Source organism: Trachymyrmex cornetzi, unplaced genomic scaffold (assembly GCF_001594075.2).
Source record: "Trachymyrmex cornetzi isolate Tcor2-1 unplaced genomic scaffold, Tcor1.1 scaffold441, whole genome shotgun sequence".
Lineage (NCBI taxonomy): Eukaryota > Metazoa > Arthropoda > Insecta > Hymenoptera > Formicidae > Trachymyrmex > Trachymyrmex cornetzi.
This window is the reverse complement of record NW_017299190.1, coordinates 189,976-215,599: the sequence shown is the minus strand read 5'-3', so window position 1 is coordinate 215,599 and position 25,624 is coordinate 189,976. Positions and strand designations below refer to the sequence as shown.

General features: G+C 33.7%; 1 protein-coding gene across 2 annotated transcripts in view; it reads right to left on the bottom strand.

Moving 5' to 3' along the window:
* The window catches only part of LOC108764647 (fibrillin-2), a 35,463-nt gene extending 14,119 nt beyond the window's left edge, over positions 1 to 21,344 (bottom strand). Inside the window, exons 1-18 of one of the 2 annotated variants that reach the window (XM_018512980.1) lie at positions 21,230 to 21,344; positions 20,311 to 20,537; positions 18,781 to 19,090; positions 7,227 to 7,309; positions 5,830 to 5,937; positions 5,547 to 5,681; positions 5,261 to 5,363; positions 5,015 to 5,199; positions 4,525 to 4,773; positions 4,061 to 4,216; positions 3,290 to 3,574; positions 2,785 to 2,907; positions 2,342 to 2,590; positions 1,993 to 2,112; positions 1,430 to 1,645; positions 1,006 to 1,205; positions 489 to 669; positions 94 to 399 (exon numbers count right to left, since the gene is read on the bottom strand). In XM_018512980.1, the coding sequence (XP_018368482.1) occupies positions 94 to 399; positions 489 to 669; positions 1,006 to 1,205; positions 1,430 to 1,645; positions 1,993 to 2,112; positions 2,342 to 2,590; positions 2,785 to 2,907; positions 3,290 to 3,574; positions 4,061 to 4,216; positions 4,525 to 4,773; positions 5,015 to 5,199; positions 5,261 to 5,363; positions 5,547 to 5,681; positions 5,830 to 5,937; positions 7,227 to 7,309; positions 18,781 to 18,923 (2,842 nt within the window). In that variant the 5' untranslated portion in view covers positions 18,924 to 19,090; positions 20,311 to 20,537; positions 21,230 to 21,344. The remainder of the gene's footprint in view (positions 1 to 93; positions 400 to 488; positions 670 to 1,005; positions 1,206 to 1,429; positions 1,646 to 1,992; positions 2,113 to 2,341; positions 2,591 to 2,784; positions 2,908 to 3,289; positions 3,575 to 4,060; positions 4,217 to 4,524; positions 4,774 to 5,014; positions 5,200 to 5,260; positions 5,364 to 5,546; positions 5,682 to 5,829; positions 5,938 to 7,226; positions 7,310 to 18,780; positions 19,091 to 20,310; positions 20,538 to 21,229) is intronic. The other variant, XM_018512981.1, reaches the window with a different exon arrangement.
* Between the last annotated feature and the right edge of the window lie 4,280 nt (positions 21,345 to 25,624).

The window sequence follows — 25,624 nt, the reverse complement described above, 5'->3', positions numbered from 1 at the left end:
TATTCAACTTAGTAAAATATAATAATATTTAACAATTTTTTTTTAATAAAAAGCGGTATATGTATCTGTGACAATTTGACACTATTGGCTTACGCGTCGTGTCTAAAGTGAGGCCAGGAGGACACTCGCAACGATACGAGCCGTCTGTGTTGACGCAGGTACCACCCCCTTTGCAAATCCCGCTGTTGAGCTCGCATTCGTTAATGTCCGCACAGCCCTTGCCGTCGACTTTCGCATAGCCCTTTGAGCACTCGCAAAATGAATGATCACAAATCTCGCAGGGGCTGCCCCAGGCCACCCCGACTGAGCAGCAGCACTCCGATCGCAGAGTTACCTTTGGTAAGTTATTCTCACAGCGACCATCTATCATTTTGGTCCAGCAAGAGCCCTTTCGATTGTCTGGAATTCAAAATCCTGTCTCTATTTATATTTATTTTATTTATACTTACAATAGGAATCGTTCCATTGTTATTTGGAATTTTCCGTACCCATGCAAATGTGACCGGTGTTATCGAGAATGTACCCTGGAGAACACTCGCATTCGTAGGCTCCCGGAGTATTGATGCAAACACCATTGAAACATACGTCTGGTCCTAACTCCTCGCATTCGTCCACGTCTTCGCACATTTGATTCTGCGTGTTGTATCTCATACCCGTCGGACAGATGCACTGTGAGTAAAATGATGCTGTCGATAGTTCACGATATTTATATTCCAAATTGAGTTAGTTAGAAATATATAATATATTACAAAAAATTGATATGCAATAAAGTGTAACTTAAGCAATTAATGAGTAAATTTCTCACGTACAGAGAAACTAAACTTCATTAGATCAACTTCATTTGATTTTAGTATCTATCAAAATAATTAGTTTATAATTTTAATTTCCTGTACTTTTTATTTCATGAAGTTGATTTACTTAATTCTTTTAAAAAGGTTTAAATGGCAAGTTTCTTCTTAATTCTTCTCTCTCTTTCATTTAATAAAAAATGAATAATTTGCTTACTTGGAAACTACCGGGTGTGTTTCGACACTGTCCGCCGCTGCATAAGGAATCCTCCAGTTCACACTCATTGATATCGCTGCATATCTTGCCTGTTGCATCAACTTCGTATCCATTGTCGCAGATACACCGATACGTTCCCATAAGATTCTCACATCCGCCATTGACGCAAATGTTTGGGTTCTGAGCGCATTCGTTAATGTCTACAATGGTAATCATAATTAAAATTATTCGTTAAATTGAAAACTTGGCAAATTTTGTAAATTTTATAATATTAATATGTAAAAGATTTACGAATATCTATATAGATTTTAGAATTGTAAAAGTTGCTACTTAATGTTGGCGTTTTATAAATGTAAAGGCTGATGTCTTGGCAGGTTTAAGAATATTGAATTTCTGACAAGTGAAACGATTGTTAGTGTTTTACCGTCGCCATTATAAGTCATTCCAGCGCCGTGCGGACATAAGGCTTCGAACTCTGTGGTGTCTGGAAGCGGACAAGGTTGGCAGGTACTACCCCAGCCCAATGGCTGGCCCAGGATCACTGTGCAGCAGCAACAACTGGACTTTGTTACGGCAGTGGACGTAGGATTGGAGCATTGGCCGTCTCTGTACTGCGAATAGCACAGATCTCTTCTCGTATCTGAACAGCGCAGAGTCATCCAATAGAAATGTAATGTTTTGTTAATCATTAATCAAACATTGAATTAGTTGTATAAGAGAGAAAACTCTATACGAGAAGTCAATTTATTACTTTCTAATAAAATTAATATGAATCTTGTCTTAGAGAACATTTAACGCAAGATTTAATTGTAAAGTTATCTAAACAGCAATCAAATCACAAAATTTTTGGAGAAATAATAGTTTTTATTTAATGAACGTTTAATTATTTTAAAAAATTTGAATTAAAAAGTATGTAATAATTCATTTTAATAATTTACTTTTTTATTTTGTGTAACATTTTAAGAGCAGAATGTAACTCATACAAACCTAAACAGGACCTTCCGTCAGGGCCCAGATTAAATCCCGGATGACACTCACATCGGAAACTACCAGGCGTGTTGATGCAACGTCCATTTTGACACGGTAAATTCACGCATTCGTCGATATCTTGTAAGATAAATAACAATAAATTACAAATTAATTATTTCTTTCTTCCGTATTTAATTTTATCTTTAAATGTTTGGAGAAAGTCAAATAATCTCGCAGAATTTAAATGCTCGAAATTAAATTTTTCGAATGTTAGATCATCGAAAATCTAGATTATGCAGAATTATAAAAACCTAGTATTTTATTTCCACGAATGTCTTAATTGTTAGTTGTTCAATGAGGTCAATACCAATGCAGTGACTTAAATCAGGACCGATCCTGAAGCCGGAGTCGCACACGCACTTGAAGGAGCCCTCCATGTTGACGCACTTGCCGTTCTCACACATCCCACTGGTGGAACATTCATCCATGTCCACGCAAAACGTATTGTCTCTTGAAGGAGTAAAGCCTGACTGACAGATGCAATGATAGGACCCTGGCGTATTTTCGCAATGGCCGTTCAGACAAATTCTTGGATTCTCAACACATTCGTTGATATCTGAAAAAAGAAAGTTTAGACAAACTGTTACGCAACTATTTCTATTTCAGAAATATCTTCTTTTTCTTCATCCCCCCCCCCCCATTGTTTTAGAAATCATACAAAATACTTCGCTTCTAAAAATATCCGATTCTTGCGAAGCACTTTATTCATGCATGTATAATGTAATATTTATTATTCCTTAGGTCCCTCACCTATGCAGGTATTTTTTGTCGGTGATAGCGCGTAACCATCGTTGCATTTACATTTAAAGGATCCGTTCATGTTGATGCAATGTCCGTTGGTACACATGCCTGTATCTTGGCATTCGTCATGATCTAGAAAGGTATTTATTCGTCACACATTGAGAGAAAAGTATTTGTGACTATAATAACAAGATAAATTATGATTATAAGCTCCATACAGTTATTATAGCTATAATGTTAGTAATAATAATAACGTTAATATAGTTCTATTAAAAAATACATAGTTGAAACTGAAAATGACTATAAATTGTAGTTAAATTATAATAATTGCAACTATTTTTTCAATGCATTATTATTAATTATCTTACGCTACCATCAAATATTTTTGCAATTTTCTTACCAACACAACTGTTATTGCAATTATTATTATTATTGTTATTATATTGTTGCTTTTATCGATAATACCGTTGTACTGCGTCAAAAAGTTGAAAAGGGATTCGAGTAATGATTTTACCGGTGCAGTATCTGCCCTCGCCAGAAACGACAAAGCCGGGTGGACAATCGCAGGCGAAGCTGCCGGGGTAGTTACGACAGATTCCGCCCTGACAGTAATCCAACTGACACTCATCCACATCCTCGCATCTACCGCCAGGCTTCCTTGTGAAACCCGGATAGCATTCGCATTCGTAGCCTTCCTTGGTATCGATGCATTTTCCGTCGCCGCAAATGTCCGGTCGCAACACGCACTCATTCACCTCGGTGATTGACTGCAGTTGCGAGCAAAGCCTGTTGTAATCGTCTACAATTGAGTAATAACGTGGATCCTGTAGAATTGCCAGTCGCCGTAGTCGTTCGCTTTCATATAGTCAATTTTTCATGTGTCACGCGGGTCTAGTTTTGGATTTGCTTTGCGTGTCGCTTCAAAGAAGAAATTTTTCAGCGTACTCGCTTAGCCCCATTTTCACAATATATGGTTACCTAAAGATTGAAGGTTACCAACAGATTCATCAATGAAATTCATTCATGAATTTCTTGGTTACCTTCAATCTTTAGGTAACCGTATATCGTGAAATCGAGCCTTAGAGTTATTTATGGTTGGACAAAACAGACTGTCTTCAAAATTCCGCGAATTGATAAAATCGATTTTAGTTTAAACCAATTAAATTATGCAAATTTAAATTAATCAAATAATAATTATGCAAATACCGTTAAAAATTATGAAAAATGCATGTAGTATCAAGATGCACTGCTTTGTGAAATCTCCTTTTTAAAAGTGTATACGTACCACTGCCAGGATTAGGACAGATAAAGCACTCATCACCCCATCCTCGACCCATATTCTTGCCACAGCAGCAATCCTTTTTACTCAATCGCATAGCGAGCCGATTTCTACATTGTCCGTTACGATTTACTGCCGTGTAACACAATCCCTGTCTGCCATCTGATGAACAATAATTAGTTATTAATTTAAAAAATTAGAAACTAATTAAGAAATTAATAAAAAGGCGTAGAAGAACTCAAAATAAATTCCGTAAAAAAATTAAGTTATTTAAGAAGAAAATATTAATGATAGTGTTTGACATTTTGGTTGATTTTTATTGTAATATTTAACTTTTTAAATAGATATTTAAAAAATGGGCAATATTTTTTTCTAGAACAAGGTTCTAAAGAAAACTACATCTGATGTTCTAGCTACCTCATATAGTCATTTAAAAATTAATTGCGATATTTGTTCTCATGATTAGTTACCAATGCAGAATTTGCGATCTTGGCTCTGTATAAATCCCGGATTGCAGTGGCAGTAATAACCGCCGTTCGTATTTATGCATCGGCCATCCGCACAGATGCCTTCCTCTTGGCATTCATCCCTGTCCTTGCACTCATTGGTCTCGGGATCTCTCGCTTGTCCCGTAGGGCACTCGCAGGTAAACGAGCCAGGAGTGTTCAAGCACTTTCCACCTTCGCAAAGTCCGGGAATTGCTTCGCACTCGTTGATATCTGAAGATATCGTAAGAAGTTTTCTTATACTATTTGTTATATTTATTTATGTTAATAATTATAATTTATGATTTAATACAACATATAATTATAATTATAAAAATGATTTAATAATTAAATATATATTATAATTATGATTTATTCCAATAACTATAAAACTTTTAAGTTATATACGTTTTAATGACATTTGATGATAATCAGGATAATCTGTATATCAAAAGTTAATGAGACGTTAACGTACCGACGCATTGACCCTGATTGGTTTTCAAGTAACCCAATTCACAATCCAGTCTGGCTGGACATCTCTCACAGGGGTGACCCCAACCCTTGCCCACCGTGGCGCAGCACAACTGTCGTGTGCAAACCACTCCTTCAAGGCTTGCCAAGCATTGACCATTTTTTACTTTGGTGAAACAGGGTCCGGTCCTAGAAACGAAAATACATGAAAGTATAACTAGGCGATACATCGATGTATTCGTTATCTTACCTGTAATCGGTTTCACAACGTCTTCCGGTGTAACCGTAGATGCAAGCGCAACGATCTGGACCAATGCATCTTCCCTGGTTTAAGCAGGGCTCGCGACAAATCGCTAGTTAAGAAGTGATCTTCTATTAATTATTATTAGTTATTTTTTTAAATAATTTTTTATTTCTCTTCTCTTTTTCGACTTCTAAGATGTGCTCCAATTCAAGATAGAATTGTAATTTGTTTTCGTAGAAAACTCTTAAGAATCTATGATTTTATTTCAATTTGCGCGATTAATTGCACTTACGTTCATTGCAGAATTCTCCCTGGTACCCGCTGCGACACTGACATCGGCCGTCGACACAGTTTCCGTTTATGCAATGAACCTTACATCTGCCTGCCTCGCCGCGATCACCGCCATTTCCGGTCTCGGCGGTGATGACTGTTGATGACATATTTGTTGATCAGATCATCAACAAATTTTATTTTTAATAAATCCGTTATTGTCTTCAAAACCGTTCAAAAATGACTAACAACTTTACAAAAGGATTGGTTTGAAAACTCTGGAGAACATCTGGTATATGTCTCACCTTTGCTTTTACCATTGCCACAGGCGGAAGCGACAACACCGCCCTCACACATACAGACATTCGGTTTTATGCATCTCCCAAGAGGACCGCAGCGTTTTGCGCAAATCGCTAAAACAATAGATATTTAAAATTTAAAATGAACCGCTTTGATGACCGAATATGATATATTTTTTTCCTTCATGTTTATTTAATTTTATCGGTCGATTTTCACTCAATATTGTTTAAAATCTAATCTCAAGATTTAACAAGAAATCAATAAATGTCATCCAAAACAATCACATATACATATAAAGAAGTGAAGGGTGCTTTCCATTTGATAATACAAGTTCTGACTTTTGGAACGCCAAGAAGAATAGAATGACGTTTGTATGAACTTGTGACCTATCTCGAGTCTTCAATTTACGTTACTTTCTTTTTTTTGCGATTAGAAATAGTTCACTTAACTGCAGCAAAAATTTTTAAAGGCAGGGAATTTAGATGATTTGATGTTTACAATTTTTTATATAAACAGAAGAGAGAGCCTAGACTGTTTTTACTTTATTGCTACGCTAAATTAAATTTTATCAATGCAAATTTATAATAATTATAATTATAATTAAAAGGTGCTATATTAATGGTTCAACATCTTTAAGACATTACGAACTAATTATTGTTAATAATTATATTGTCAGACACCCGGAAATTGTGACGGAATGCAGATCTCGAACGAAGTGCGGCCACATTACCATCAGACAATGTGATCAACAGGAAGCACATAACAGGTCATTAAACCAGTTTTATTCGAGGCGGCCGTTCGTGTCGCATAAATGTCCATTTGTCCGTTACGTAATTGCATCGATCGTTATCATTCCCGAGCAGTATCGGTAATGATAGGTGGTTCCTCTTGCCCGATATTTATAACCGCTTTCTATTCCGCGAATATCTCGTGGGAGGTCCGATTGCGATAAAATCGAAAGGATACGAATTATTACATCCTGGATCGTCGCTTACTTTATTATTGCCAGTAACATGGTTTTATCATTATTTCGTGTTATTATGTATTTCAACTCTGCTTGTTTTAATTTAAAAAATCATTAATTACAATTTAACATGATTAATTAATTATCATAAAATTTGAGGAAGAATGAAACGATCATATTTTTGATTTTAAACTTAGCTCATAAACAAAAATTTTAATTTTCCGTTGAATCTCATAGTTTGCTATTTTTTCATACTTTTTTGCTGTGTCACCGTCTTTATTACACTGTAGTTATATAATTAATTATATATGTATATATAATTATAATTATATGCATTAATTTAATATATACTTATAATTATATATAAATTAATCAATTATTATTATGAATTTTAGCAAAATAATGTTTTAGTAAAATTGGATCAGTGTTTTTACTTACGAATGATGCACAAGCCTGTTTCCACTTTTTTTGACCATCCTGGACAGCAATAATTTTTGTATCTCGATCTGCATATGTTCGGCCTAGAAGCATTTTTAACATATTTTTCGATTTCTGAGATATATACATATATATGCATACAATTTTGTAAAAGAATTCTATATACAAATATGAGATTCAATCGATTATTAACAGAAACGTATTAATGTGTTTACATTCTTGAATATACGAATTTTTTGGGACCGCGAGCAGTTTCCTTATTAATTTCCGAAATTATAGAAGCAAGAATTAATCACGAGTCATAGGTTGCTCTTTATGGCGCCAGCTTGAAGATGCCGCAAGCGGAAACGCGGCGTTTCCGCGGCATCGTGGCACGCGCAAGAAGAGAGGAGAGAAAAAGAAAGAGGGATAGAGAAAAAGAAAAGGTAGAATAGGAAGAGAGTGGAGTGCCACCTCGGAACAAGGCGGCCATTCACATCTGGCGCCTCGTAATTAACGTCAGCTGCTATGAACCGCGACCGGCTTTAAACGCCGCCACTTAGGCTCCTTGGCGCCGCAATCGCAAACGCTGGAGTACGCTGGCTTTCTCACGTCACGCCATTTTTTATCGCATGGGCGATAACGCGATCATTATCTAACACAAGGTTTATAGGGCTGTGGTTCATAGGACATTGAACTTCCCTTACAGAAATCTAATTTAATACTGGCTAATTTAATACTGAAAGATAGTAATTAATTACTTATTTTCAATATTAAAAGTACTATTGTATAGCGCTTAACACTAAAAGACTGGATTTGATGATTCCTAAAAGGAAAGACCGTAGGAGTCAATTTGGTTCCACATTTTATTTTATAAACAATAAATAGAAAGAAACGAAATGTATAGATAATCATATTTAACATTAATTACTTTAACAATAATGTAACTATAATTTATTGAACATTTAAAGTCATAAATTTGTAAATAATATTGCAAAATGTATACGAAAGCAAAATCAAATATAAAAAAGGTTAGTTAATTGATTTCAATGGTTCGTTTAGATATAGACAATTAAATAAAAATTCAACCATTTTGTATATACATGAAACATTTTTTACTAAAATTAAAAACATGAAAAATGATAAAAGTTACAAGAGAATATTACGTGGAAGCAAAGTTGAAAAAAATTATAGCAGTTTGAATTTCGCGAGGCTGCCTCGGTCCTTCCAGTATTAATTAATAATTATTCGGTAAGTATTATGTTATCAGAACTCTTCAAGAGCTCATATTTGAGAGTAGGATGTTCGGCAATACAATCTTGAAGATAACATAATGATATCAAGAAGTTGTCTAATATCAATTTTAAATAAAAAAGGGATATGTCATTTAAATAACATCTAAGAGAATTCCTAAATCTAATTTCTTATAAATATCAGATTTCTTAATTAATTTTAATCAACTAACTTAATTATTTAATTAATTTTGATACAAACTGAACGAAATCGTAGTGTCAAAATACATCTAATTTACTTTTATCCATTCATGGGACCTTATTTTTAAGGACTTACTTCAAAAAATCATTTTCTTAAAACACAAATGAAAGATCTTACAATGTCTTACATATATTTACCTATAACGGTGTGCCTCTTTTTCTGTTGTTCATGATTTTTACGAGAAACAGAGAACTCCGCTGCGTCTGATGGCGGTGCCGCGTAATTGCTTACTAATAACATTTATAAGTAGATACTATAAAAAGTTCTTTCAGAAGACATCTTACAGAACGATAACTTTTCGATATCATTTTTTAAAGAGATTTTAGTGAAGTTCAATATATATGAGTAAAGAATGCCATATTCAGCCAAGACAGGTCTAATAATATTTTTGGTGCTCATAATAATATTTTTGTGTAAATCTTTGAAAAGTCATCTTAAAGAATTCTTCCTCCCAACAATATTCTCTCGGTAATTGCTACTTTCCAATATTAAATTTCTGTAAGGGTTTGTCAATCCAACGATTCTTTAACCGTAGAGAGAATATTTCCTTCAGAATTTCACGACGCTTGGATAATCTTCCGAAACATCCGAGTTCCGGCGTACTGAATCAGTAGATGTTCGTACCAGAGATGAAATCCAAGATTTTGCGATTTTAAGATCCCTCAAACGAGATCGCGCTGAGGCTCTCTCGCTGCAATGCAGCCTTTGCATTCCCTCGCGTGCCTTTCAAGCGGATCTGCGGCAACTCGTCCCGCGCGTTTCTCGTTTCGCTGGCGCGAGGGAGATTAATGCACTCGCGTGTCCAGCATCTCTCACGCTTTTCCTTTTCGTACATCTCCTCCCGTGACTTCTGACATACGCGTTACACGCCTGGCGCGTATCACCTTTGCCGGCGGGCGCTTGTAAAGCGATATTAATGCGTGTGCACAGCGCGTGATGAAGCAATCTTGCTCAAACAGTGGCCCACTAACTGCTCGGGGTGTATACCTGACGGATGTTTACACGCGATTACGTCGGTGAACGATCTCGCGCACTCCCGACTTAAAAAAAAAGGAAGTGAGAGCTGTTTTGGGTAATTTAGTGTTATAAAGAACTCAACTCTTCCCAAACTCGTTTGAGAGTAAATGAAGAGTACACGAGCGGGAAAAGTTAAATTTTCAAGAAACTAACAGAATCGTTTATTATATAAACATGATTGTCTTTCTCCGACATATATCTAGTAGATATATATGTGTAAAGTTTTAGAAATATTATTTAATAAATATTTTAAGGCATTTATTCCATTTAGAAAGAAAAACTAAAATTGTTCGGTGTTTGTGTGAAAATTTTATATTTACTATCTAATTATCCCATATTTCATATTTACCTTTTTTAAATATTAATAATGACAAAGATGAAGAAAATATGTTATTTAAAGTATAAAGTAATAATTTTTTCAGTTTTTACAAAATGTTATGTTTTGTTCTTAGCAAAAACTTTTTCTGTTTTGATTCTTGTCGGAATAAAATTATTCCTGATGTGACGCTACTGGTAGAGTATAATTTGACGCCATAATCCAGATTTAAAAAATGGACTTATTTGACTTTGGTGAAAAATCTTTAAAATCTCTCTCATCCTGCGTTATCTTCCTTTATATTTTATTCTTATTATCGACGATAATCAGATCCCGTTAAAACACCGATTGTCATTACGGCAAAAATTGGAAATCGGCGAGATGACTAACTTTGATACGCGTCGTTAATTGGAAAATTGTAGCGAAGCTTGCGTTCGAGTGGTAATAATAATAATAACGATAATTGACGGCAAAATTACGAGGAGCGTGGTCGATCATCGCCTCGTAGCCGAAATAAGCTTTAATCCAATCTGTATGCAAACGAATGCTCCTTGGGAGATTGGTCCACTGTCGAACTTGTATCGCGGTGTCCGATCGCGCCGATCAACACGTGGCGTGCCGTTATAACCGTGTCGACAGGGTGTAATTTTAACACCCGCCCGTAATGATAGCGTGTCCTAACAAGCACTGAAATCAATGCGCAATGTGTTCATCGGCCGATATCTTTATTTGAAGATCTTCTCGCGGAGATCACTCACGCTCATCTCTTTGACGGAAATACAAACCTCACTTTCTTTACGCTTTCCACATTTTTTGTAATTTTAAACAATTTTCAACTTCTCAATTTTTATTTATCATAATTTTGGCTCGAATTTATTTATTTTAATTTTTTTTCGAACCGATGTTTCATATTATTACACAAAGATATAAGTAACGGCAGAGCGAATCTCATATCTAATAATATTTTTTTCTTTTTGGAATATTAATATTCCATTTGTTACATTGATAATTAATTTAACACATACTGATACTTTCATAATATTACTATTTCCTTTAAAAACTGTTTCTAAATGTACCGTAAATGTCATCCTTGATTTAATATATATTAATATATTTTTTCAGATGTAATAGTGTTTTTGGTATCATAAAATGAATAATTACTATATTAATTTATACATTGTGTTACAAGATTTCTGTTTTACAACACTCGAATTGTGATTTTAATATTTAATTATTGTAAATAAAAGAATAAATAAAGATTAAAAGATTTCATTATACATAGATTTTTACGGAGCAAAATATGTAAGAATCATCATTCAGGTGTTTAAAATGGAAACCTTGTAAATTAGTTTAATTTTATGACATGAAATAATATCTACTAATAAATTTTATTACTTCAATACATCACTTAAAATCGCATATAAACAATAAAAGCGATTTTACACGATCATTCATTTTCATTTATTGTAAAAAAATATTTGAATTTTTTATAGTTATATATCACATATATTGCAAATTTGCGTTATCGCATAAAGAATTTAAACGAAGCTTCTAAAAATTCGAAGAAACAAAATGACGTAATTTCTCGTCATTTTTACGTCCAAATGTCGTCAAAGACATTTGATGATAACAAATAACAATTTGTTTCCTGGGATCGAAGGATAATAATTGAAGACATTTGTTTTAAAAGCATATATGTACTTTTCTTCAGTGCAATAAGCCCTACAAAAACTCATTACTTGTTGAAGAAGAAAAAGCTGATTTATTGCACTGTTATTATCATTTCCAATAAATTAATAGTGTCTTAATAGAACTGTATAAATGACTAGCATCTAGATAACAGACCTAATTAGTGTGGGTGATTAACTGCTTACGACAGTGTCCAATTGGAAACTACAATAGCTTCAGAACGAACGGCGCGAATTGCGGGCCATTAAAATTAAGGCGATCAAAAGCAGTCCGCTTTTCCATTGCGATTAGGGGCAAACAAACAATAGCGTGAAGGATTGCAAAAAACATGGCCGGAGCAATTATTTGCGGTCTCCTTAAACGAGCGTCGTGTCACAAATGCAATCGGTCACGACACGAGGTATTGCGACATACAATTATGTTGTGCGCGAAAAGACATCAAGCATCGACATCTCTCGATCCTTAGAAATTCGACCCATCAAATAACGCTTTTCTAAAATCTTAGAACATTGAAAGGTCGAATTAGTGTATTTTTAATATGTTGTAGAGTTCTGGTCATTCTGAACAAATAACAAACGCTACAACTTTTATTATATCGTAATATTTATTTCACGTGCAAAAATTAGACATATCTCTTCGTTCTCTAACATGGATAATTTTTCTAAGTGATCACTGTGCTTAGAATAGAGTTTAGTTAGAACTATTGAATTTAATATTATATTTATTAGGTCCATCTCTGATAGTACGAGATAAAAGGTGGTCACTTATACGAGAATAGCCAGTATATCTTTAATTTAAAAAAAAAACCGCGGAACTTTGGTACCCCGGAATACTTCCGGGTCGTGATGTAAAACTTTGCCTGCGGTATCGCAATCCTGGCAATACCGGCTTTGCGTAATCATTTGTCTCTTCTTGTCGGAAATTATTGTTCTGCGATCGCGCGGACAGTTAACGATTTTAAATTATGCTCAAATCAAAATTAGTCGGCGCGATGAGCGACAGAAAAACAACTTGATGCGTGACGTGCTTCTTATCATTACACAGCGTATGTCGTTTAGGTTTAACAACCTTCGGTTGCTGACAGCTTCATTACTTCGACGTGGCTTCCTGTACACTCGTAACAAAATTTTCCCGAGGACTAGTGCTTTCAGGTGTTCGATACGAATATTTTATTTCAAATAAGGCTCACAATGTAACGAAGACGGTGCAAGCGGAGCAAAAAATGATAAATGTAAAAATACTGTCACAGCTATAAAAACTTAAGCGAATATGCCGATCATCTATTGGACTGTAGTCTTTTATTTATTTAATGTCGATCTCTTCTTTTCTCTGTTTTGAAACGAACCTTAATAGACACTGATAAAATACGAATGACGCCTTGTCACGGAGTTGCATTAAAGGTTGCGATAGCGGCTCTAATGCTGACCGCCTTTACATCCCTACGAGTTGCTTCTTCACTTCCTGCCGCCGGGCGTCGCGTAATACGCGGCTTAAATCAGTCTAAGTAGTTTGAACTAACCATGGATAATTTTAAGTGGCGATCCCGTTATACTTAAAATCGACTCTATTTTCCACGTTGTTAACGAGAGTAACGTTAGAGTCCAATCCGTCTTCCGCCAGCAGAACGTGTAAATGACGTACAATGTGCCGAAATCTCCTTATTTATATTTCGATCTTGAACGTCCGTGGTTAAGAACATACTCCATGTGTGTACTAACAACAATAATAATAATAGTGTAATATAAAAAAGGCTGTAGGAGTCAACACTGCTTATAATTAGCGATAAATTAAATAATGATCAAATATATTATCTGATACACATATAAACTTGGACATAGCGTTGACTCCTACAGCCTTTTTTATATTACATTATTATTATTATTATTATTGTTTGTAATTTAAAGGAGTACATAACTACGTATTGTGGTTTCGAATTGTTTTATTGTTAATCCATATACGTATATATATTGTATATATGTCACAATTAAAAAATAAAATTTAGTAAACATACACGCTTAATTAATTTTAAAATATATATTTTAATTAATATAATATCCATAGTTATTCAGTTTAGCAATATTAGTTAAAAAATCGATGAAATCATATTTATTCTTTTCGGGGCTTTTTCGCCCATTTCTTGCGATAATGTTTATGATTCTAAACAGAACACGTTGATTATTTAAAGATTGTGCTTGTGCTCTTAAGGAGCAATCATGATTGTATAATGTAATTATAAGCACTACAAAGAGATATTTATTTTATTTATTCAGCACATTTATTCATGTTAGAATTAACGTTTTAAAACGTTACATTAATTTTTACAATTTGTTCACAATTTTTTGCTATTTTAACACTGAAAAATGTTGAATATTAATTTAACAGAAATATTCAAATAACGCAATCATATTATGTTAAATTAACGGATATTAAAAGTTTAACATCAAAATTTTAACAATAACAGGTTTTAATACAAAGACGAATTATTTTTACTGTATGAATGGAAGCTTTAGATTCACTTGTACGATAAAGTTACCTCCGATAGCACCGTTCTATTATTATAATGCCCAACGATATTTCTTTGTCGGATGCGCACCAGTGCGCGTCCATTCCAGGTGAGGATCTTTTTCGCGGATTACGCAGTCGATCATTCGCGCGGCTCCCTCGGTGTTATCAGTGACAATCGGAAAGACGACGAACGGCGCGAACGGGATTCCGCGCGCGAGGGCATCATTCGTCATTCGGCGAAATGATGAATCGCTAGCACAACACGTTCATAGACGCGCACCGGATGACGGTGAATGGGTCATCTCTCGCGCGCGTCGATAAAAACCAGTATATGCCGCGATAGATGCATTTCATATTCCGGGGTGCTCCTCGCCGTTTTATCGCGCCCGCCATCCGCATTCCATCTCCGCCTTCTTAATTAATTAACGTGGATAGGCGGTGTTTATTAATCAGATTATGTAGCGGTTGCAACTTGCACGGAAGAGAAGGAAACGCTTGTCAATAAAAGTGGATTCTTGTTTTGCAGTTTATGGAGTGTGACTTGTAACATTAGGATTTTCTAATCCAATTTCGCTTCTCATATCGAGTTGATCATTTTACACACAAGACAGATTTTTTTCAGAAGGTACAAAGCGCAATATTAATTTCAGAAAACTTTGATGAATGCAAATCTATAATATAAGTATACAGTTGGAAAATTTGTATTAAATTTCACATGTCTTAAATTGATTCACTTAAATTTTTGTGTTAATTTAATATAAAATGAATTGGGAAATAATACAAATATTATTTTTAAAAATTAACATAAACATGATCAATACTGATATAATTTGTAAGCCAATTATGAAAGCATATTTCTTCAGTAAAATTAGCACTTATGGTATGTAATAATTAATATGTTTTAGTAAGTTTAATATTTATAATGTTAATTAACATATTGTAATTATTAATCTTGGAATTTACATTAAAATGCATTTTTTAATGTCATTTGTTCACTTATTTATAAATTTTATTATTTGAATATCAATTAAAAAAAATATTCAATTAACTCAATCACATAATGTTAAATTAACACTCGGATAGGTTAAAAATTTAACACAAAAATTTTTTAGTAAGAACAGTTTTTAACACGGATACAGAATGATTTTACTGTGTATTTTGAATCATTTAAGTTGATGATTTCAAATTATGCGAGTTACAATATATTAGTTTACAAGCATGTAAACATAGACTGGTATTTATAATCAATTCTAATACATATTTATGACTGATTTAAGTACAGTCTTAATATGTTATAAATCAATTAAAGATTTGTATTAGCGTCTTAAGACATTACTTAAGGCAGTCTTAAAATAAGAATGGACTGTGAATACCGTCTATAATATTCTATTCCATGTGATCTATGTCTATGGTTACAAGCATCTTGAATTATTCAGAGATTAAAGTGCAAATTGAAAATTATTTGAGTTACACGTTGCAAGGCAATTAAGCTAAATTACAAGTTAAAAAGATAACAAAAATTTAAATTAAAAAGCTGTAAATCGATATGTAATAGATTCCTTTTTAATTTCCAAACAATTTAAACGGCGTCTGAACGTTCCGACAAAGGGGACATACGCAACCGGAAGGGTTAAACCAGCTCCTTACTAATGTAGACGTATTAACGGGTGTTCTGTCAGAGGCAATTAAAAGCATTGTTTAGGTAGCATTACTTAATCGGCGACATTTAAGAGCGTTATTAAAACCATAACGTCAATTAGCCACAATTCCGATGGGACCTACATCCGACATATCGCCATCCCATCTGCGTCAATGTCCACTTGAATTTGATCGCGGCGTTCGAAATACGTCGCTTAAAAATGCGAGAAAATGTGATTTGAAACTTCGTTATACTCGGCGAGAAGGTGCGAGAACCAAAATGGAACAAATATGTATGCTTGTCGCGCCTCAACGAACACGCGAAGGATTGTAAAACGCGTAATCAGCGAACTACAGATAACAGATGCCCTACAATCGTTGAACTTTGTCATTTATCATTTGTATTCTTCTAAAGATAATGTAACGATCGAGCTTATTCATATCTCGACTTCGCTAGAAAGATTATAATTTCTGAGGCCTATGTCACACCAGTAAAACGATCAGTGCAAGTTAAATATATCGGTTTTATATACAGGAAAAGCTGTAATTGAATAACGAATGTGAATTCTCTCGAGTAAATTAAATAATTCTACAGCGACATGCAATCGTGTGTCTTAAGCGAATTAATTTTTATCCGTGTTCTGATTTTTTCGACAGTACGCAAGTACACTGAAAAAAAATGTAGTCAATTTTAATAAATATTTAGTTGAATACTGCCAACTAAATATTTATTAAATATAAAGATATATTTATTTGATACAAGAAATGTTAATTTAATTTAACAATCTTTTTTTTACTGGACAGATATTTATTTACTGTAAGTAAATATTTAGTTGGCAGTATTGAACTAAATATTTATTAAAATTAACTATATTTTTTTCTCAGTGTATTGATACATTGAGAAAAAAATATTTGGTATTATACTGTAATTGTATAGTAAATAAATTATAATTTTCAATGCCAACTATATATATTTTCTTTATATATAACTGTAAATATAATTATTGTTACTATTAATTATTTATCATTATATATTTGTTATTAATTATGATTAGTAATTATTATAATATTACAAGTAATAACCATAACAATAATAAAAATAGAGCTCCTAATCATAACTATAATCTTACTATGCAATAGTCACAAACATCAAAAACAAACAGTATTAATATCAAATATTTTTTCTGAGGGTATCCATGTAGTTGCAGCATATTATAACAATGAAATTAGTAATGGAAATTAGTGTCGAAACCACGAGATTATTCCATAAAGAGATCTGCAGATATTCCCACGCGGATTAGAATTGTAATGTTTCGCGCAATTATGCAAACATTCAATCTCCTTTTTTAATACCATCAATATCAGCACGGATGCGTTCATATACTCAATTTGCGCACTTTGATGGTCTCGCAAACTTCTTAAATATTACTCCGTGAGGCTTCCGGACGTGGAAGCTATCAGAAATTTCCGGACAAAGTCGGATGGATAAATCGCGCTTGGCACGCACGCGGGGAAAAATAATTTCCGTGCATGCCATTGTCAATTGGTCGCAATGAATGTGTACGCGTGCGATTAATCCCTTTTATTATCCCATCTGCTTTCCGCGCGGCCGCGAAATCATCATCGCCGGAGAAGCCGCGAAAATAGCGCAAGTGCAAGACTTTATCTTGCGCAACTTGACTCTTGTTGCAAAAAAATAGGCGCGACTTGGGCAGAATTCAGCGCGCCGCGTATAACGTAACACTCCGATAACCCAATTAGGTGTTATCGCGTCATTTAACTCACGAGGACGGTGGTCGCGCGAGGGAATCATCGGAATCATTCATTCTCGAGAGATCCGCACTGTTAGCGAAATAAGTACCGGCTTGTTAGGAGATGCCTCTCGCGCTCTCATATGAGACGATTTAATCTTTTTAAGTGATCAGTCGTAGTTCGTCAAGGACAACAAAGTATGTGATATTTCGTCATTGTAGACGTTCTTTTTTGTTAATGTTATCTACAGCCTTGACTATAAGTACAAAGCATCCTCAATTTATTGCATTTTCCATCCAGTGTCAGCTCTTGTAGACAATTTCAAAGTTTGATTTATTGCATTTTCTTGCAAGGCAATAATAAAAGCCAAAGAACTAAAAAAAGATTCAAATTGTTATAAAAGTAAGTGTTATTTTTCAATAAAACTGCTTCTTAATTTATTTTTTGTTGGATATAAAATGTTTATGTCAATTTGTTGTGTCGTACAATCTTTTATCTTAAAATATATAGATATTGTCCATTTTGTAAATACACTGTAAAAGAAGTATGTAAATTTACATAAATAATGTGCGTAAAAATTACACAATTTATAGTGAAAATATATGAAATTGTATATTTCTATAAAAATTAGTATCTTTTACCTCTATTTGTATAAATATTTATGTATGACAATAACAATAGTAATACTTTATAATTTCTATTTAAATGTATAAATTTTTATAATATTATATAATATAAATAATAGTAATATTACAAATATTATGTTTGTATTTTTATGTTTGCACATATTGATATAACATAGCTTAAGAAAAATTGCACATAATTCGTTGACGAATTATTATACAAATATTTCTATATATAAACTTAATTTCAATCATCTTTTGCAAATAATTTAATCACTACAACCAATAATTCTATTTATAATTTGTAAATATATACCTTTAATAGTAGATCTCAAAATCATCCATCATAATCATTGAAATTATACATGAAATTTTTTACAGTTTATATTTCTGATTCGTGACACCTCGATTATGAAACTTTTATCGATACGTATGTGTTATCTGGCAATTTTTAATCGCCTTGTGGTTAGAATAAAAAATGGCCCGAAATTTGTCTGCTATAATTTCGGAATTTTGCGATGACTATATTGCGAATACTCACCCGTGATGAGATGGTACCGATTGCAAAGTGTTATCCAGATCTTGGGTCGGACTTGGGGTGTAACGTTGCCCTGTTGCTACCCCGTCCTGGACGAACTCAGACGCGAGGACGATCCAGACCGTCAGCAACAGCAGTGTAAACATTCTGCGTAAGGAACCTGTAGCTTCCTATCTTTGATCCGATTCCTTCCTCGATGCTCTCCCGGATTATCCTTTTAACTCGCGGTCTCCTCGATACTTGCGCATTTAATACACATGATCCTCGATTGATCTTGAAGGATTTTCCCAAGTTATCGCGATCATTACACTGCCTATAAAAACAATTTACAGCTCTTTTATAGGATCTCGTTCCGTAAACGCCTGTTTGACTTTTTTATTTTTTAACTCTGAATTGTGAACGAGAATTATCTAATGCCTTACACAAATATCGATTAGAAAAAAAATTTTCATGAAACTTGTACATCCTCCTTTTCCTATTTTACCGCGTGAATTCTCGTCGAGAAACATAACATGCGATAATTCGCTCGTGACTGTGATGCCTTTCCGGAAGCGCCAAATTAGTACGATGAGATAAAAGCAACTATCTTCTGATATAAATATCCACCATTGCGTTTTGGCGAGCGAGAGGCAAGAATTCATGATTAAATTCGCACTGTCGTGGCGAACAATTTATCTGTTTACTAAAACGCATTTACGTATTTTAACGCCATAGAATATAGAAAATTTATAAATTCAATGAGAGTTTTAGGTAACTTCGTCCTCTTGACATATTTAAGAATTAATACTAACATTTATTTATACAAATAGCAATCCAGAGACGTACAAATTTTTCATTTTTTCAATTAAAGATCTGAAAACTATAAAGATTGAAGTATATCACCAGTTTCGTATTAAAAAGTTTGTTCGTCCTTCATTTAAAAAAATTTTCTTTGAATGATTTCTACGTTTTCCAGTCACAAAAGGAAAAGGAGGTTTCAATTAAAGCAACGAGTCTCGCAAATTTGCGCGTCGTCCGTGCAGTTTCTACTCGTTATCATAATGGCAAGGCGCGACTAACGCTTGAAGCCTATCTTTAAAGTTCCATAAACGTAAGCGGCTCCCGCGAAAAAAGAACAGGCCTTGCACGTCCTATTACCAGCGGAATGAATTGAGATAGGACCTCGACTGGAGCGTTCCAGCTTCGAGAGAAGCGTTTCACCACCGTAACGAATGAGCTCATAAAGTCTGTACCACGGCGTTATCGAAGCTATTGAAAGCTCCTCTTTGCGAGGAAGCGGAAATTTCTGAGAAAAATTCGTTTAGCGATATAATAGGAATAAAAATAGTTTTTTTTAAATCAAAATTTATTTCGTCTCACGTTCGCTCTTTTCTCGAAGAGGTACGGATTTTTTCGTTTCAGCGAAAAGATTTTTCCTTGAAAGCAAGAGAGCTCATTTAAGGTAAAAGAATATTTAAGAAGGAGAAAGATTCTCTTTTTTTAGAAAATAAAATTTCCTTCGCGACGAGTTAAAAGGTCACCTTTCGGACGTACCTGTTTAAACGAACAGCAGTCTACAATTCCATAACTAGCACGAGTCGCTCGCAAATATTCGCACTAATAGATCTGCGACACGCGTGGGTTAGTCGACGATCGCGCATATCGCGATTGACTGTGTTCGACGTGACGTGATCTCCAACGACGCGCGCGATCACGCGTGAAGAAGCCGAGAGCCGCGATCAAAGATCATTCTCAAAAAATCGCTCGCTTAGGTCAGCACTCTGCGAATCAAGATCCAGTTTAGATTTGCGACTCAATCTAATCCCTGACTTACGCCGCGAATAATTTATAATACGATCGGCGACGTGGTGCTCAATTCTGTTTCAACGTAACGGACTAGAGAGATCTTTCGCGAAGATTATTTAGAGATTCAAGTTGAAAATCTGTTCTTAACAAATTTTTTTATGACTCCACATATTTAACCCAAATAGCACGGAGAGAGTTCAAAAAAATTCAGTTCTATGTCATCAATTTTGAATTCATTTTTGGATGTAAAAAAAAACTTTTCTTTTTCTGAAAAGTTTCAAAAAAAATTCTTCTTCTATATAAAAATAAACTCAGAATTGATGACGTATGCTGAATTATTTCTGAATTCTTTTTGAACTCTTTGTATAGTATCTGGGTAAACGTTTTGAAAGAGAGAGAGAGAGAGATAAAATATAATTAAACTCAAATATCAAATAAATATTAATTAGCAAGGAAATTGATAACGGATTCTTAAAGCATAATTTTATTCTACGTTCTAATTCATTAATATCTCATTTCGCAACGTTATCTTCTTATTAAGCAATAATATATGTACATCATTTAAATATCTAGGAGACACACGCAAGCAATGTACAGTTTTCAAGTGAAAATCCACGTCACCAATCGAGAGAATTAAAGTAAAAAGATTTGATATAAATATATATACATATTATGTATAATACTTCCGAACACCTACGCGACTTCCGACTTTCGGCGGATCAGCGATCGATCTTTCGGCCCGCTCGAGATCGATCGGTCCCAAGGGAGACGGACCTCGGAAAGATGCGCCGCGACGGGACTCGACGCGAGACTGGAGTTGTAGATTGTAGACTCGAGGAGAGGGCTCATCTGGGAGGGTCTCTCTCTCTCTCTCTCTCTCTCTCTCTCTCTCTCTCTCTCTCTCTCTCTCTCCCTCTTTCTTTATTTCTCTTCGACATCTTCAGCCATCCTTATCTCTTGCTCTCTGTCTTTGTATCTCTCTCTCTCTCCTCTTCCTCTGGTCCACACATCGCGTCGATCTCGTTCTCCCCCTCTTCGGGTTAAGATGATGACGACGACGACACAAGACGGGCCCACCCCTTCTACTTAGCTGTTAACACCACGCATGTGTGAATGCACGGACACGCGCGCGTGCACGCGTGCATACGTTCCGAAAGGATGCGCTTGGATGCTTGATCGATCAGTCAAGAATGCGATTTGCGCGAAATTGGCGGAAGTCAGGGGAGTAAGCTCCTTTTGCTCGTGTCAATTTATTAATTGGTATCGATCTGTCTCGAGGACATCGTGCAATAAGTAGCTAATTGTATACTTTGCTCAAAATCAAGAAAATAAATTCTCCTTTCTCCACTTTGTTTGTTCTAAAAAAATTTCACTTCTGAAACTACTATTAATGTTCGCCTTATACTTGTTACTTAATTTTAATTCCTCTGAAAAAGAGAGATGTAAAATAAAAGTTAACTACATATTTAGTATAAATTATATAAATTCACATGGAAATTATTTAAAAGCATCTAACAATAAGATCCAGCTTCGACCGTAATAGGCATTAAACTCTTACTTGTGTTGTGTATTCACATATACGGTCTTAATAAATTATTTATTATTGTAAAAAGTATTTTCTTTTATTTTACATCTGGCTTACAAATTAAATGATCGAATTAAATTTCGATTATCAGTTAGCGAATTAATTCAGTATGTAAAAGAAAAATGTACAAAAACTATTGATTTATTATTTTATCATTTCGGATATATAGCGGATACATGTTTTCAAAATTATTTTATTCTTTAGGGTAGTTGTATTTTATTCCATTGTTTCTTATATAATCTATCATACTAATGTATACATATAGTTATGCGGTTACATCAGGAATAATTATGTAATGAAGGAGCGGTCTCGATTCGTGTGGCTAAGATATTCCGCGCCTTACATGCGTTTTCGTAATTTCCTAGTTGATATTAGATAAGCTTTCACAATTTTCGTAATTTTCTTGTTGCTGGACATTCTTCCACAATTGCGCATATCTCATTTGGACGTTATCGAATGAGATTGCAGCTTTAATTGAGAAATCCGAGTGACATTGGCCTATGGGTTTCTAGACCGAAATCAGAAATAGGTCGACACTTCCGAAGTCTGTTCAAGTAGAATACACAATTATTGCATATAGTAAATACATAATAAATGTTACTTGTAAATATGTATATTCTACCATGTTAATTAATTATAATATAGAAGTTCTAATTTCAAATCATTAGTAAATTTTGAATTATATATAGTGCTCTTAATTCAAATTTTTATAGTTATAGGAATTATAAATTTAAATAAACTTTAATTATAATTTTATAATTATAATATTTATAATTAATAATTGTACTTAAATTGCAGTTAAATTACAATTACTTTAATAAAATTATAATCACTTTAATTACTCACCTTTAAGTTTGATTTAAATTATAAATACTATAATTATAAAATTATAATTTACATTTTATTTAACTTTATAATTTAAGTAAACTATAAAAATTTGAAAAAAATATATTAAAAAACGTGTTATAATATAAAATAAAAGTTTTTAATTAAAATGAGGTATTATGAATCACATTATTAACAAATTATAATTTGAAAGTATTATATTTGTAAAAGTGTATTATAATCGTATGTTTAATTTAAAAAATTTTAGTTATTAAATCGTTCTTATATTTCAATTTACACAATTTAACTCGAATTTTTTTTATTTTAATGATAAGTCTGCATCTTTAATGAAAACCTGAAATTTTTTATGGGACCAAGAAGCGTGAACCTTGTATATTGGTTGCGCATCAATTCTTTTCATCGGTATTACGTAATCACCATTGTTGGCGACGTTTATCGTGGCTCTTCAGGATCCTGAGGGTCGGGGATCTGATGATATGCGGGTGGCAACGCGACAGCGTGTATACGTGAACCTCGTGTATATACATGCATAAAGGGAGAAAAGAAGCTGGGAGAGTAAACTAAGATGCGCGGCTAAATGGGGCCGCGTAAAGCGTATTCAAGCGCGACTCGGTATGCCGAGTCGACTCACACGAGTCGAGAGGCCGCGAGATGCCTGATAAAACGCGAGAGAACCGCGTGGTAAAATCCGCCTCCTCATCCACGTATTCTGCTTCGATGAGGATCGTCGGCGAGGCATATTTTTCGCGGAGTGATGGATGCGTATCGTATCCATGTAGATTCAGCCGCTTAATCAGTAATGCTTGATATCCATGAACGTTCGATACATAAATTATATACGTATCAGAATATGTGACGTTTGGACACGCACAATTTTATTATTTTATTTAAAAAAAGATTATATCTATATTTTGTATGTATATATATATACAGGGTGTCCTACATAACTGAGATCAGAACGATCGAGTTGTGGGACCAAAGGCCTCACAGAAATCGGCCTTATCGACATGGAACGTTTAAAGGACGTGACTAGGGCTGCGTTCCTCTTAACGCTCACAACGCTCGTGGAATCTACAAAAGTGAATTTTTAGTGCAAAAATGAAAATAAAAGGAATAATCTCCAATGGTCTAAATTTTAACAAATGTTATCCAGTACATAATCCTGAACAGTATTCAATAAATTTTAGCGTCGATCGGACCTTTCATAATGCTAATGCCAGAGGTACTGCAATTTGCAATACTCTTATATTAATGTTAAACAAAGACAAGATGACGAATCTAAGGCATCCGAGCGATATTTCCGAACGCAGCCTTTGATCTCCTTCTTTTTACTCCTTTTTTAAACTTCGTGGCTTATCATAACTTATCATAAGTAAAGAAAAATGTACTTTTAACGGAAACTATACTTATAATCTAAAATACAGAAATGACTTAATCTAAAATATACTCTATTAAAAAAAATCACGTCACAAAGTTATACAATGAAATCATGTAATTGAAACATATAAATCACGTAACGGATTGTTCCAAATCAATATGTAATTTTATAAAATTATATAAAAAATTATTTCTAATATCATGTAATTTTTCTAATTGCGTGATTTAAAAAAATCACGTACTGATTTGGAACAATCAGTTATGTGATTTACTTGTTTTAATTACATGATTTCATTATGTAACTATGTAATGTGATTTTTGTTCAGTAGGGTACACTTACTTAATGTTTTAAATTATATAATACAATATTCAACGCAAGTACCTAACCTACGCACTTGCTGCATGATGCAGCGATACGCCGTAATTGTAATTCGCTGCGCGACAGACAGACAAGATCGCCTAACACAAACATGATCGGCAGTGATTACTAGCTGGACTGACGCCGATCCTGAATGCAGTAGCAGCTGCACTTGCAATCAGCGCGTAAGCTGACACGACGTATAGCGTGTACGATAAACAGGCTTGACTTGTTTCAATATTTGTATCGAAAAACTATATAAAACTTAAGACAATTTGAACAGCGAAGGATCATACTAGACTAGAGACTATTTCGTTAAAAAATCAAATTAAATTGAGATAGAAAATTGAATTAAATCGTACCTAAAATTTAGATCTCGAAAAAATAAAGTTAATTGCAAAGTTAATTGCAGTTAATAATAGGAATTGAAATTAAGGTTCCTGTTTATTCATCACTCATAATATTATATCTGTGATGTCACAGACAAGAAAACACAATAACTCTTGCAAATTATATTTGAATAGAAACATTTTTTAATAAAATAACATTTGCATTCGATATAATACATTTATAAAATATATCGAGCTTTTTGTTTCTGGAAGAAATGAAATCATATTTATTTTTGTATATTATTAATTAAAGTTTGTCAGCTGTAAACATAATTTATATTGTTTTTGGTATATATGGTTATTTATTAATTATTTATTAATATATGATTATTTATATTTATTATTTGATATATATGGTTATTTATTAATTAACAAAAAAGTTTAGTATATTTCATAAGTTGGTCTTATTGACTGTAAGTGTTGCGCGCTTTACATAAAATATATTTTTCTATATTAAAATTTAAAATATTTTGCAAGAATTTTTATTGTATGTTTCTTATGTCATAA